Source organism: Panthera tigris, chromosome A1 (genome assembly GCF_018350195.1).
Source record: "Panthera tigris isolate Pti1 chromosome A1, P.tigris_Pti1_mat1.1, whole genome shotgun sequence".
Lineage (NCBI taxonomy): Eukaryota > Metazoa > Chordata > Mammalia > Carnivora > Felidae > Panthera > Panthera tigris.
The window spans coordinates 16,073,604-16,090,200 of record NC_056660.1 but is presented as its reverse complement, the minus strand read 5'-3'; the positions used below and the strand labels follow the sequence as shown (position 1 = coordinate 16,090,200).

Below are 16,597 nucleotides of genomic sequence, written 5' to 3'. Positions count from 1 at the left end.
TTCATAGACACACCTGTTGGAAATGATCAGCTACTGGAAATCCTTAATAAACTGATCAAATACATCCAGATTAAGGTACAGAACATTATTGGATTTGTTCCTAAACAGATATTGCAGGTTTTACATAAAAGACTAGAAATGTATACATGAGTAGCTTAGATGTACCCTGGACTTGGACCGCTCTTTGTTGATTATGTGCCACTGGCTCACCCGTGAGTAAATGAGGTAATTTCTTTATGGTTTTATTCTACAAATATCTCTGAAACCTACTTGGGCTCAAGCACTGTATTAACTATAATGGGAAATGTTAAGCTGAATCAGAGATGTCCCTTTATTTAAAAAATACAGTCCAGTTGGAAAGAAAAGAAATGCAGATAAAAAATACTATAATCTTTCTATCACCAAATGCTTTTGCTACAGAATATAAGGGAAAGAGAAAGTATGTACTTGTAAAAAAATTATCACTAATCACAGTAGTTAAAGGCAAAAAAGTATTTTCCCCCTTTATCCTTATAAAGTCAAAGTATCAGAAAACATATGAAATATTATTTAATAAACATTTAACTTTGGATTAACTATTCCATAATTTTTAAGACTCTTGAGTAACACCTTCAATAATTTTTACGCCATCTGGCCCAATAGCAGGAGATTGTAAAATGGTTTAGATGAAGACTCCATTTCTATTAAATGTAATGATACCTTCACTATTTTCACTTTAGTAAGAATTAAAGTGGTGTCATAATTTTGTTAATAAAACTACTAATTTCATGTTACTAAATACAAGTGTATTTATTTTCAGTTTGTTCGTGGTAGCACCTTCAAAGAAATCCCCATGACTGTCTACAGTAAGTACATAATGAATATTTGTCATATACAAGTGACAAGATGTAAAAAAAAGAAAACACAATATTTACTTTGTACTTGGAAATTACTGATAATCTGGTATTTAGAATTCCAAACAATGGCAAATTTCATCCCACTTGACACAGGCTTAAGGTCTGGATGAGACCTCTCAGCCAGGGCCATTACCATTCAGCCTCTATGGACCACTTTCCCATTCATCTGAAAAACAAGAATGATAGGATATGGGAATAGCAGTAAAACATAATTGCTAGCATGGAAAAAAAAAAGACATACAAACACACGAAGAGGAGAGACAGCTAAAAGGCATTCCAGAGCTATCTGAAAATTCAGATGTACGGACACAGAAGTAACACTGCTGAAGGATTTGTAGTTCATTCCACCCTCAAGCCATCAGCTTTCTAAGGGCACGGTGGGAGGGGTGTGCCAAAGAATCCTAATGTTTATGAATTGGCAGTTCAAAAACTCTCCCCATCCAAAAGTGGATGGGGAGAAATCCAAATCCAAAAATTGGACTTTGCCAGGCAATAAACCTAAGTTCCTAGATTCCAAGGTTCTTTTATCCCTGACTTTACCAGATTATCAAAATTAAACCTCTACTACTTAACAATGGTAAAGGGCATTTCATTCTCATAACTGTGACGTGTAGTATTCTTTTTCCAATGTGCTTTTTTCGTCATTTGTCTTTTTTCTTTCCTTTGTTGTAGCTTTCAAAGCAGAAATTCTTTTCATTTTGTTTTGACTCTACAATTAAACACTCAAAATGCACCAGTAGTTAAAGGATTACTTCAATTCCCACATTTACCCTGCCTAGAAAATAACTCCATTTTATACTGTGATCATTCTGGTATTTAATAAAAAAAATTCCTTAAGATTTACACTAGATAATGGAAAAAGAATAAAGAAAATGTAAGGAGCAAAACAAAATGTCTGCTGATTTCAATGATGTAATAATAACACATGCAAATCCAGTATCAGGCCAGCTCAGCACTGTTTGAAAGATGGAGCTGGAATAGCTATGATTCAACCTGGTATAAATTCCAGTATGGAAGTATACAATCTTGTATATATTTTATAACAAATTAAAGAATCATTATGGGCTCTATTCATCAGAAATGTTATGTCATCTTTCTCACTAAAGATGTATAACTATACTACATTTCTTTACCTTTCCTACTTTATCCATTAAAGGTCCACTACTTTCTACATGTGCCAATGCAATATTTTGCCTAGAGTGAGCCACAATCTTATAATTCCTTTATTTTCCTCTCTTAAAATTGGATCCTCACTCACAGAAAATACGTTACGATTTACGAAAATATGTAAGTCTAATACACCTTGTCTACCTACTCAAAGCTCTTGAAACTGCTCAGAGATTTGCATTCTGATGCCAGATGTTTCTTTAACTCCTCCCCACATGGGAATGCTGCTATTTAGAAGTGTTCCTCAAATAGAGGTGGAGAGTAATTAAAACTAAGATTCCATTTTTATGTTCCTTTATTGACTTGTCTCTAAAATTTCTTTAATTTCCTTGCTATATATTATTCTTATCCCCAAAATATCATAGTTTTCAATTGTATGGGGAAAAAATTCTCTTTAGTATATGTTGCCAAATACATAACATTTGAGGTACAGCAGAATAAAATCAGTATTTGATCCTCAGCCCAGGACTTGTCAAAACTATTTAAGTCTTCAGTCAAGCAAGATTGAAACAAAGCTACCAACCTATAGCAACATCCCGTACTTTGAGTCCCACTTGAAAATTTATGCTAAAAGTAATTAACCCATTTTGATAGTAGCAGCAGAGACCTCTATGGATTTAGTTTTCATGGAAAGGTTTCCTGTGGCAAGACCACTTGTGGGATCAGTAATTAGATGCATAGATTTGATATATTTCAGAGCTTCATAATTTAAGATTTCAAGATATAAAATTTGATATGACTGAAACATAGTCACAATTAAGGTCTGGAACTCATAGGAATTTTTAAAAGTTGACACAGCTAAACATTTCAGAAACCAAAGGTGAGAATGTGACAGAAAACCAAATTGTGCTAACATCTCATCTCTAATGTGTCAACACAATCTGTTATAATTGCAGTTAGCTTTAGTGTGGCCCACTATCTAATGGAGCCATCATTTAAAAAAAAAAAACATTTTTAATGTTTATTTATTTTTAAAATTTATTTTTAATGTTTATGTATTTTTGAGAGACAGAGAATGAGCAGGGGAGGAACAGAGAGAGAGGGAGACACAGAATCGGAAGCAGGCTCCAGGCTCTGAGCTGTCAGCACAGAGCTGGACACGGGGCTCAAACTCACGAGCTGTGAGATCATGACCTGAGCCGAAGTCAGCTGCTCAACCGACTGAGCCACCCAGGCGCCCCTAATGTTTATTTATTTTTGAGAGAAAGAGAGAGACAGACAGACAGAGAGTGAGTTGGGGTGGAGGGGGGTAGAGAGAGAGGGAGACACAGAATCTGAAGTGGGCTCCAGGCTCTGAGCTGTCAGCACAGAGCCCGACACAGGACTTGAACCCACAAGCTGTGAGATCATGACCTGAGCTGAAGTCAGAAGCTTAACTGACTGAGTCACCCAGGCACCCCTAATGGAGCCATCTTTTAAGGTTTCTAAGTAGAAATGACAAAAGCCAGTAGCTCTGGTTGTATGGCTCCAGAGGCACATTTCCAGTTAATCTGTACAAAAAAAAAAAAAAAAAAAAAGTCAACCAAATAGTTTGCTGCTATTTTAAATAAAGTTTGCATATTATTTTCTGAGTTGGGTGGATGGCACATTTCAAATACGTACTTCTAAGTTTTAAAAAAATGATGATGATATTAAGGCTGAAAATTAAACATTTTAGCCTATAATTTAAATACTGATCATATCATATTTGTTGCATAGAGCTCATATTTGGCTGGTTGAAATTTATTTTTACTTTTAATTATTTCGAACTATTTTTGCATATTTTCCTTTCTATATCACTGTTACCAAATGCATGAAAAATATTTTGTCTTTGTCTTTCATTTTTTCTTATGAGAAAAAAAAACCAACAATGCAATTGAAGATATGAATCGCATGAAATTAATCATGTTTATTTGTCTTCTGTTGCTATGCAGCCAATATTTTCAAGAAGTACTAAAGAAGGTAAAGAGCTTTAGTGTTGCAGTTCAAAATTACAGGTCTCTAGATAGAATTCCTCACTTAGTGTGTATATATTTCACTGGAACAAATCCATGTGTCTGGACTTCAGAGTACACCATCTGGACATGAGAAGACGATAGATAATGTACCATGAATATTTACTGGACCTGACTGCCTGAACACATTACCACCCCTTATACCTCAGTACCCAGCAAAGATTAAACCAAAGAGAGAGAGGACAATTTTATTCAGGTTGTTTTTATGTAAACATCATTTATGTTCCACTTTCTATACTTTCAGCAACTAAAATTATAACCAAAGTTGTGGAACCAAAAATTAAAGTGATTGAAGGCAGTCTTCAGCCTATTATCAAAACTGAAGGTAAAATCAACTGTTATACATGGTTCCTTCTTTGTGAAAAAAAAATCCAAGTAATAGACTGATTTCTATGAATGTATCTACATTCTTTTTGAAACTAACATGCTAAATATTTCTATATCAATGGCATGCTCATGTGATTGCAGAATGCGGAATGCAAATTATTTAGCAGAGTAGATGGTGCATTCCTAATACTTTCAGTACATTTGCTTGTACTTGATTTCATTTCAACCTAATTGGCCATTGCATTAGCACTAGAACCCAGATAAATACATAAGTAAACAAACAAATAAACAAATCCGAGCTTTATTTTATACTGCAATTAGACTCCTTCAGTGTACTATTTTGTAGCTTTATCTCCAATCTCCCCACATGGATATCTTGTTATAAGAAGCTCTTCCAAAAATACAGGCATTTTTCAGTCAACCATCTAAGAGAGCACTGAAGCTGCACATTGATGAAAGCTTTTAAAATAGTAACCACATATGATATATTTTTAAATCAGGCCACCAGAAACAGATGAAGGAATAAGCAGCTGGTGCATTAAGTCAAAAAGAAATAAGTATTCTTAATTGCAGTCCTGAACTTACATATTGAGAATACACATATTCTTATATACATATATATAATATACATCAATTGGTATATTTATTTTCCTTCTGGTATTTCAGACTAGAATATTAAATAGTTTTCTTTCTGCCGTCACTGTCTGTTAGTCAACTCCAACATTTTTGATGCCACCTTTATTTCATGTATTTTAATTATTACCAAGGGTCAGACCGTAAGAACATTTTATGTCTAAGCATCTTAATGTGGTGACTTACCACGTGAAAAGACCAGGATTTCTCCTTTATTCTTAAGAAGGATAGAAACAATCTTCAAAAAAAAGAATAAATCATGTTCTCAATTGAATGTCAAAAAAACTATTACTTTAATTATTTTTGATTATTTGATATAACTTTGATTATTTTTGATATTTCTTCTCATTCTGTAAATTGAGATGGCAATTTCTTGAATATTTTTGTCTGTTCCTTTAAAGGCAGACCATGATTTCCATTTAAGTATTGGAAACATACACATAAAAGTTTATTTCCTAGCTAATTATCTATATTTTTATTCTTGAGACCTAAATTTGATAATTGATGTAGGCTTTGAAATCTGTGCTTACTAAAAAAATACTACACCTATGGTCATTTGGTTTCTTTTATATTTTGATGAGAATTTGGTGTCTTAAGAAATTAAATCACTTAAATTTTTGTTGAGAAATTTTTCTTGATCATTTTAATGAAAATTATCAAATAATCCTTGGTAATACATTTGATTTTAACATTCTTATACTCTTTTTAAAATTAGATTCCCTAAAAATTTATATAATCACTTGTACACAGCTTCTATAATCAAAATCATTCACATGTGTTTTTCTTATTTCCAAAGATTCCTATCTTTTCTTTCAAGCTTCTTCATTTAACCCATTTATCTTCCCAATTTTTGCCAGTGGGATTCTATTGTATTAATCTTTCTTGAATTAGGCACCCAGTGGAGCATCAACTCTACCTGGGTTCTTCCTAGAAAGGGAACAAGGATGACAAATGAGGTCATGTCACCGACGTATTAAAAATTTTTAAGTTCAAAGATTCAGAGGTTTTATGTCTGTGTAACATACTGAAGGAAACACGTAATTATCTTGACAGCCATTCACAATTGTCCAGCTCTAACATTGCTACTGGCATTTCCCTATCACTGAACTTTTGCAGGTTCATTAATGACTCCTGAATTCTTACTAAGTATATACTAGACTCCAAAATACAATTTAAAGTATTTCTTATAAAGGGTACTTAACCAATTATAGAATTAAGAATAAATTAACTGAAATTCATTTCAACAAACACTTACTGAGCATCTTATTATAGTGCTAGGCATTCTCCTAAGTGCTGGCAGCAAATGTGAAAAAAAAAAAAAGATTTGATAAAAATCCCTACCTTCATAGAGCATCATGATAGAGGGTGTTTCTGAAATTCCAGTTTAGGCTTTTCCAAAAGAAATGTTGATTTGGATGTTTTATTAACTCATTTCTCTTCTTAAATTCCTTAGGTGTATTTTCCTTTTGAAATTTCTACACCTTAAAAACCTGGACTTACACTTGATTTTCAATATCCCTTGGTCCCACAGATCAAATACTATGATATCATTCATTTATTATTTGAATGAACAATTATCTTCATCATTTTAGATTGTTTTAGACTAACTCTGGGTAATGGTGTAACATTGAAAATTTCTAGACAAACAAATAAAGCCTCTCAAGGATAAGCAAATATAGTGACATTCAACTGCTGAAGGGTGTTACAGTATGAGTTAAATGTACTGAACTTTACTTTTCTTCTCTATAAAATAGTCTTGGTCAACTAATGTAGTAATCAGCTTTCTAACATTCAAAATGATTTTCTCTGGGAGCAAAATCATTTTGTAAGTCAAATGCAACATTTGTTTAAGTTCTGCATTTGAAGGACTGTTTTATTAATTAGTATATTAATTATTAAAATAATTAGTAATTATTAATAAATAATTTTCATATATAAGGTAAGTACTCAAATTCATTTTCCCAGAAAATCTGAAATTCAGTGTCTTAAATATATGTACCAAAGGTTGAGGTTTTTTTAAATGTTCAGTCTTATGCACATTTGATAAAAAGTGTACAGTATTGAGTAATTAAAAATTAAATTTAAAAATTTAATAAAAGTTATAGATGATATCAGCATAGTAAAGTAAGATCTAAATTACTTATCATTAGAGCAACTTAAATTTGTACATACTGTATAATTCACAAAGTACAGCGACATATAATACCTTCTGTGATTCTACTTCACAACTGCAAATGAATGGATGAACTTATGCTAAATGCTAAAACATGAATCATGAAAGTAATTGTAGTAGCACACCAATAGACTGAGTCATTTGGTCTCATAAATACTGCTTAATTTGAAGACAATGGGAAATGTTTAAAATTGATTTCATAGAACCTGAAACCACTTTGATGTTTGAATAACACCAAGTGTTAAAACAAATTTCCTGTTCTGTCAAAGTTAAAGAACTGCCTTAACATGATAATTTGTCTCCTAAAACAATACCTCAGGACCCACAATAACAAAGGTCAAAATTGAAGGTGAACCTGAGCTCAGACTGATTAAAGAAGGTGAAACAGTAACTGAAGTGATCCATGGAGGTGCGTTATATGTATTTCCTAAAGCCTAGTTAGGATCACTGTGATCATTTTGAAATAGTGTTGGTTAAATATATTGAACATCTGATGTTTTCTCTTGGCTTTCTTTTTGTATAAATTGTGGGAATATTTTTCTCACTTACAAATAAAATACAATTTACCTTTAATGAAATTAAGCCAATGTAACAAATTGGAGTTAATTTAACCATTAAGTCACCAGGTCCAACATATGCATATCGTGCATATGCAAGTGATGATTATGAAATTTAATGATAATAATGTCAATACAAAGTGATCTATTGGATTTAGAAGAAAAAATGACCATTGTATAAGGTTGACTAATCAGTCACTGCTGGGACTCTCCAGCAGGGTTCCCACTCTAATGATGTATAATTCCCTGGATTCTTACTAAACACTCACTCCATTGTCAGAAAATAAGTATGGCATGGAGAGTTAGCTCTCTCCCTCACCCAAGATTCAGGACATAACTACTACGCTTTTTAGACATTTGTTGATCTAAACCTATTTAAGATATGTCCCCCAAATGATTATGTTTGAATTCTAAATGGTATGGCTTTGAGAAATATATTTAATAATGAAAATGTCTACATTTGGCAGTTTAGGCATCATGAGGGGATATACCATATGCATTTTTCTTCCCCTACTTTTAGAGCCAATTATTAAAAAATACACTAAAATCATTGATGGAGTGCCTGTGGAAATAACCGAAAAAGAGACAAGAGAAGAACGAATCATTACAGGTAATCTTTGATTCCATACATGGAACTATGCTTGAATTATAAAGATAAAACCATAGTAAATCTTAAAAAAAGCTCTGTCTCTATAAGAATCACTAGAGAAATTGACTAAGTCATTTTCATGGTGGTTACTGAAGATACATCATTTTTTGACAGCAATAATATTATCCTAACTATTTAATCTGTGTTTTTCTCTGAATTGGAATTTGTGGACTAATCTATAAGCATGTGTTTTTATTATACATATTCATACCTGTGACATAACATTTTCCCCTTGCTATTTGTAATGAGTTAGTAAATCCTAGAAGAAAAACGATTCCCTCCTTTGATTTTCCATTTAGCTTAAGGTTTATTACACATCTACATACTGAAATATACACAAGTTTGTATAAGGCAACTGATCAGTTAGCAAACCTCTGTGTCAGTCTCCCACCAATGAATTAGCCTAAAATTCTGAATTCAGCTATGTTTTAAGTATTTGTTTAAATGAGCAGTCAGCAACCATGGCTTGCGCCACCTACTTATGTAAAGTTCTGTTTGGAACCCAGTGTGATCAGTCCTTCGTATAACGTGTGTAACTATTTTCACACTAATATGGCAATGTGAATAGCTGCACCACGAGCCATATGGCCTACAAAGTCTAAAATACTTCCTATCTGGCCCTTTCGGTAGGAAGTTTGCCCATCGCTGTTTTAGACCTTTTTAAAAAAAATTTTTTTTTTCTTTCTTTCAGGTCCTGAAATAAAATACACTAGGATTTCCACTGGTGGTGGAGAAACAGAAGAAACACTGAAGAAATTATTGCAGGAAGGTCAGCAATAAATATTGCAAGAAGGTGTAGAAAAATTAAAATGTGACTTGACCTAAGCTACCTGTTTCAGTCTAAGATAATCTTTGAGCCCTTTTATAGGTTTTCTACTCTATCTCATTCTTTCATTCAAGTTCCATGCCAACATGTGAAAAAAAGCCCAAAGATAGAGAATGAAATCCAAATGACATTGGGTTGTATTGATTGTTTTGTGATATATTGTTCAATAGCCTTATAAGAAAACTGACTTATCAAAAACCAACACTAAAGATAGAAAAAGAACCAAGTGTTGGTCTGGAATTCATTGTTTGCCAGATGCCATTATGTATCACATCAAGTCTCCTGTGTTTCTATTACATAAACCAATTTCTGCTATAAACATGTATCCTCTCAGAGGTCACCAAGGTCACCAAATTCATTGAAGGAGGTGATGGTCATTTATTTGAAGATGAAGACATTAAAAGACTGCTTCAGGGAGGTTAGTAAAAGGAAAACCACTAACCCGCCTAACAGGTTCTGGTGACTGAATTCAACTTTTTAAAGACTGAACATTCAGGTTTTTCTTTTCATAAGGTTGAAAAAGACAACATCATACGTTGTCTTAAGAGACTGATCAGTTCAATAGAAGTTTAAGTAATAATAATGAAGAAATGATTACTAGTTGAAACGGTCTTTAAAAAGTTGTATGGTATAAACTTGGGGAGCAATGAATATTTTTTTTCTTTGATACAGATAATTGTAAGGATATTTTAAGTATCTGAAAGAAGAATACTTTTTAAATTGGTAGTTGTTTAAAGAAGTCTAAATTGACATACTTTTTATATTTAAAAAAATGTATTCACTGCCCCCACAACAATAATAAAAGCATGTTTATAGATTTTTTAAGTGCATAGATCCAGAAATAAAAACAAAACAGTGCATTTAGCAATTTTCTTTTCCAAACTACATTCTTGAGAATGAATATCTGTTTCTTCTAACAGTTTGAGTGATAATCTATACTTGGAGATGTAAATTATTTTGCATATGAAATTAATCTTTAAAGTATGAATGTTCTCTATGGCATTAAAAGGACCTACTTTTAAAAACAAAGGAGAAAAAAAAGAATTCAAAATCTTATGCAAACTCTAAATGGTAATTATTCAAAGAAATAGTAAATACTAATGAAATATTATTTGGGTAATTGGCATTTGAATAAATGAATTTCTAGTTCATTTTATTAAAAATGAAAGTATTTAGATGACAAATTGTTTTAAAGAAGCATATAAATTATTTACAAAAATCAAAAATACGTCTTGAAATATTTGAGAAACACAACTGAAACTTGGTATTTCTCCAAAGTATTGTCCAAGATGGTTTTTCTGCTTAATTTGTTATCACTATGTCCAAGATGTAAATTCTTTTGGGACCACACATATTTTAAGCAACTGTTTCTTTATTCTTTATTTTATATAGGTAAAATCTCTTATATATAGTGTTGAGACCCTTCAGCGATAGTAAAAATAAATAATTTTTATTTAACCAATGATTAAATTTCCCCTCAATAGAAAAATATGTGTCTGAAAAATACAAGATTTCCGTTCAGACTGTAGGGAGAGTGTGACACAGCCAAAACCGTAATAGAATCAAAGTTTTCTGTATGATCTAATACAGAATTTACTCATCTACCCACAAATGTTTAACTGTCAGCTAGGAAAACAAGGATTTGAGGGAAGTGGTGAAGATATTATGAAGGTTAAATTGAATTCTTTTTTTTTTTTTGTTAAGTCCTTGCCATAGTAAGCAGCTTTGTAGAATGGCAGTGCTTTTTAGAGAATGAATCAATTAGTAGCTGCACCTATATATACATTGCTTTGCTTTATTTAGTCTTAAACTTCAGGTAAGTATGTTTTCCTCACCTTTAATAAGCCCCAGTTAACAAGTCGATTATAGACAGTGAACTAAGTACATAACAATAACTTCAGGCAAAAGAAAATATACCTGCTACAAGAATATGATATTCTAATTTTAGTTAAGGAAATCTTTCTTTAACTCCTGTTTCTTTTATCCCAGAGGTTGATTCCTTTAGTTCTCAATATTTGGTTTCTCTACATATCTATAAAGCATTAATTTCCACAACGCCACATCACAAATTTTAAAAAACATTTCTAAGGCTTTTCTTCTCATAAGAAAGACAACATAAGAAGCATAGTTACTAGTATCTGGAAACTAACTAGACATGCTAGTATTTTTGTTTCCTAGCCCTGTAAAGCCGATGCGTCATCACTGAGTTATAAGTGTCCAGATCCTGAGATACCTATTTCCAAAGAAGCTGTTGTGAATAAAGAGTACACCACGCAAGGCTTGCTTTTGTTCTTTCATAGTATAGATAATTGATCTCTATCCAAACTGTAGTCTTCATATTAAAGCTTGGAGTTTTCTATCTAGACTGCTTATAGTGATACATGTAGTACATTTTGATGAATTGAGTATATTCCTCAATTATTCTAGTCATGACTAGTAACATGGCTCAGTGGCCCTTTTGGTTTCAATATTGTGATTTATCATTGAAGTACATCCCAGCCCCCAACTAAAAAATGTTCTCATGAAATGCATAGAAGTTTCACACTTATCTTAGATAAAATTACATTTACTAAAACTACCAAAGTAATTAAGGGAGAATATCAAGCTATAGAGAAAGGAACAAAAAACAAGTCATTTTGGATGGTTTTGACAAATCTGCCAATATTACATGTAAAGGCTGTGTAGAGAATAGGGATCAGCTTGCAGGTCTGGCTTTTGATCTGGGCTCCAACTCAAACTAACTTAAGTTGATTCTTCATCTGAAAATGAGGATAGTAATGTCACTTACATATAAATGAGTTAATGTATGAAAAGCACTTGCAATAACGCTCAGTAAACACAAGCTCCCAGTAATGCTAGCTACTGTACATATCATGGCCAACTATATTAACACAATACACTTATATAGTATAAATGTAATGAAGTAATATTTTACACCTAATTTAAATTTCTGAGAGCCATACCCATGGTAAATATGCAAAAATCCTATAAATAATTGGGCTGAAGCACTTTGCGTGTTTCATAAAACATGGTAGGGAGGGGCCTTCATGTGGGATCATTCATATGATTGGTTTATTCTCCCACATTTTGCTTCTCTAAGCATATGACTTGATCCCACTTTCATTCATATTGAGATAGCAGAAAGCCACTGGGAACAAATCTGGTTTTCTACACTTTATTAGACTTTCTCCTAAAGATTTTTTTGCAAACAATTAATACTTCTTATTTTAATATTATCATAGCAAACTAGTAACAAATTAATTACTTAATTGGATGCTGCCAAGTATATGAAAGAAAATCGGAGTGTAAGTGCTTGTTTTGAAACGTAATGCTGCGAATACTTCGGTGAGCTTGCTTTAAATTATACAGTAACTGTTATTTGGAGTTTAATAAGTCCATTATAAACAATGGTCTTATTCACTAATTAAAGACTGGATCCATCTCTTCTTGACTATATTTTATAAGCCCTTATTTTGTTACCAAATAAACCTGAAGTTAATGGAAATATATCAATTGGACCATAGTCCATAATTCAGACTTTTCTATCTCAAGAAAACTTAGACTCAATATCGAACCTAATGAGGTTTTCTACAGTTCTGTATTCTATTTTACTCTATTAACAACGTATCATAAGTGATTACACATCTTACATTCCGTGGGAAATAAACCATGTTGGAAATGTGCCATGTAGAAACAAAATTATTCAAACATTTTTAAAATGTTTCTTTCTTACTTGGTGTCATACAGCCAACATAACTGTTGGCGACAGTTTCTTGCTTTACTTTTTAATGAAATTTCAGAGAATTGAAAAAAAAAATATATATATAATAGAAAGATTTTGACCTGATTATTGGGTATAAATAATATATAAAAGCAAGAAATGTATAGAGAAAAATTTTACAAGGTAAGCAGAAAAATGAAGTCACTGTAGAAACCACATTTAACCTTGATCTTAAGCATCCAATAGCAGAGTGAAAATGTGAATTTGGGCCTACCAGGGGGTCTTTTTGAGGAGTTAAAGAAAAACAAGGAATTGGGAAGTATTATGCAACTATAACAACAAAAAAACTGTATAGTTATGAAACACTTTAAAATCTTAAATATGAAAGCTTTTATTATTTTTAACTAGTTAATTTTATAAGTGGTCTTACAGGATTGGAATTAAACTTGGGAGTATGTTGGCACACATTTCCTAAGTTGGTTAATATTATATTTCTAGAGTTATTAGGCCAATGCTATCTTGTTGTCCTGGTGTTCTATAAGGTAATTGTGAATTAATTTACAATGAGAATTTCAGAGGCAGAAGTCTGATACATCACAAATAGGAATGACTGGAAAAATGACTCAATATCTCTGGGAAGACACTTCTGTTACACTGTATATAATATTAAATATTCCTTCATCATAAAGCAATGCTTTTTATAAAAAAGGTGAAAAAGTCATGTAAGTCACTTACTCTATGGGAAAATGACACGCTGTATGGGGCTCCAAATGCCATAATGAAACAATGTTTTGCAAATAGTGAACATTCGTTCTCATCAGTGGACAACAAATGCCTGTCTGTAGCCAATGAAAAAGTCTCATGATTCCAAAAAAAACTACATGTTTAAGTGATGCTTATTTTAAACTTTATACTTTTCTTTAATTACGGTCTCCTGTCTATGTTAGCCATAACTTGAAAGTATTTCTAACTACAACTATTTAATTTTAGACACACCTGTGAGGAAGATACACACCAACAAAAGAGTTCAAGGTAAATGTATTGATAGTACTGTGCATAGGAGATACGTCCAAAGGGTAATGTTTTAATATATTTTATTGGATCTTGTTGTCTTTCAGGGAGACAAGTTAGCAAATTTTGAGGCAAAGTATTTTGCTGATAAAAATCAGAAAATAACTTATTCATGTTCTACACTATCAGTAAGATGTAAGGATAACAAATGTTAAAGGAAAGGCAATCATACTCAAGTAAAGTGCTAGATTTTTGAAACCACTAAAGTAGATTCAAGTAGAGTTAAGTTGAAAAGAAATCCTTGAATATGAGCCAAGCAAAAGTTGGTTGCTGGTGAACCTGAACTCTCTAAAAATGTTAGAGATCAGGCTACAGTTTGAAACATTAGTAAAATTAAAGGTTAGTAAACATTAGTGGGTTCCAGCCGCACATCAGGCTCTGTGCTGACAGCTCTGAGCCTGAAGCCTGCTTCAGATTCTTTGTCTCCCTCTCTCTCTGCCCCTCCCCCACTCACGCTCTGTCTCTCTCTCAAAAATAAACATTAAAAAAATAATAAAAAAATAAAACTATACACATATAGAAAGTTATTAATATAACTTTCTACAAAATTTTGATATAATGTGTAGATTATATGCATATACATGCATATATTACCCATGCACTACAGTTTTCTTCATAACTATACTTATATGCATTTTCTAATCTTTCACTCAGGTTCTCTTGCATTCTTAATAGATTAAACAATGACAGATTTTCCATGTGGAACTTCAAACAAATTCCAAGATTGGACTTTCTAAAATAATTACATATTAATAGTCAAAAGAAATTGCAAGGATTGTAAATGCATTATAGGTATATCTGATTTTAAACCAACCCAACATAGACAATTGAAATTAAAGAATCAATTATACAAATACTTTTTAATTGAAGGTTTTATCAGGGATTTCTTCTAAACATCCTATTCATCCAAGTTTTCTAAAGAACTAAAATCAAACTTCAAATTATTACTTTCATACACTTTTAATCAAAAGATAACCTTGATTTCATCACCATAAACAGGATATTAAGAAAACAGAATCTAATGTTTAATACAGTAAGAAATGATGGTCTTTATAGATATAGTCATGCATAGGATATCATATTGTTAAATTCTAAAGTTTCATCACATTTACAATCTATGTGTTCTTCTTTCTTCCTATCAGGATCTAGAAGACGATCCAGAGAAGGTCGTTCTCAGTGAAAATCCAGCAACCAGACAGCAAAGTTTATACCACCCTAAATCAATAACCTGATGCTAAGCGAAAATTATGAGAGCCACACTGACTTCAGGAAAAGAAACACCAGCACAAAAAAAGCAAACAGAAAAATTCTGAATACAAATTTCATCTTTTTTTTTCTCTGAATGAGAAACATGAAGGAAATTGTGGGGGTTAGTCTGCTGTGGGATGGGAACTGAAGGAAATAGAACACCTTACATACAGGCTTTTACATATTGACATTAAAAATTCTAGCTAACTTTGGAATCCATCAAAGAAGATTCTTGTCACCTGAGTTATCAAAATTCAAGTCTCACATTCCATTGAGAAGATTAAGCCTTGAATCTAAGAGATAGATAAAATGTATGCAAGCAGGTACCTCTCCATGGGAAGCTAAGCTATAAAACTGGGTGCTCAGTACTAAAAAAACAAGCAAACAAAACTTTTATGTCAAAAAACTTCACACATTTCTAATACAATGTGGGATTACCAGTAAATTATGTTATTTCTACAACTAATTTTGTACTCTTGAAATGTTTGCCATATGCTTTTTTCAATACATATTTTTATCTCAAATTTTCAATAAAACAATTTTTTCAGTTACAAAAAGAATTACTTCAAATTGGGTAATCAGAAAACTCAAGGTTTAAATTAATAAGTGGTTTGGACTTGGGAACAAGACTTTATACCTCTTTTTTTATTACAAATACTCAATAAAGGAAATTGAATGAATTTAGTGTTTCTTGAATTTTTTAAACTATTATGTTATATAAAGAATCATTACTCAATGAAGCAATCATTAAGCATCAACTGAATACCTAATACAACCCCAGAACCATGCCAGGTTGTGAACCAGACAGTTACTGTCTTCAAAGAGTAAAGAAACAAATCACCAATAATTCATAACTCACTATGAGCTATAGTAGAAGAATAAACAGTTCTACACGGACACAAATACATTAATTTTTCTTAGGATTTTGCTAGATATAGGAAAAGTCACAGAGATTCCCTTAACTAAGACTGAAGTAACACTGGAATCCATTGTATAGTAAAAGAAAAATATTTGTTTGCAGAGAATGATAAAGATATCAGTTGATCTACTTAGATCTCAACAAGTGTCATCTTGTGAATGAGAGCAATCAGGGAACAGAATCCATACTCATGAGAAACTGGTGACTATGTAATAAAATTCTATTATACACAAAAAACTGAGGAAGGTCAAACTCAAGATACCAGTCTTGATCACAGATGTCCAGCTTGGATGAGAGCCTCACTACTAACATACAATTAAAGGATCTAAATTTTGTCGGGGTGGGGGGGCGGTAGGTGAAAGCATTGGTTTTTTGGGGAAGCAATTGGGATGAGGAAGTAAAATATAAAGATATGG

General features: G+C 32.2%; 1 protein-coding gene across 8 annotated transcripts in view; it reads left to right on the top strand.

The window, feature by feature from the left end:
• Nucleotides 1-15,931, top strand: part of POSTN (periostin) — a 35,701-nt gene extending 19,770 nt beyond the window's left edge. Inside the window, exons 15-23 of one of the 8 annotated variants that reach the window (XM_007097677.3) lie at nt 8-75; nt 800-845; nt 4,302-4,382; nt 7,510-7,599; nt 8,268-8,357; nt 9,088-9,165; nt 9,557-9,640; nt 13,934-13,975; nt 15,157-15,931. In XM_007097677.3, the coding sequence (XP_007097739.1) occupies nt 8-75; nt 800-845; nt 4,302-4,382; nt 7,510-7,599; nt 8,268-8,357; nt 9,088-9,165; nt 9,557-9,640; nt 13,934-13,975; nt 15,157-15,194 (617 nt within the window). In that variant the 3' untranslated portion in view covers nt 15,195-15,931. The remainder of the gene's footprint in view (nt 1-7; nt 76-799; nt 846-4,301; nt 4,383-7,509; nt 7,600-8,267; nt 8,358-9,087; nt 9,166-9,556; nt 9,641-13,933; nt 13,976-15,156) is intronic. The other 7 variants (XM_007097678.3, XM_007097679.3, XM_007097682.3 and 4 more) reach the window with 7 other exon arrangements.
• The last annotated feature ends 666 nt before the right edge of the window (nt 15,932-16,597 follow it).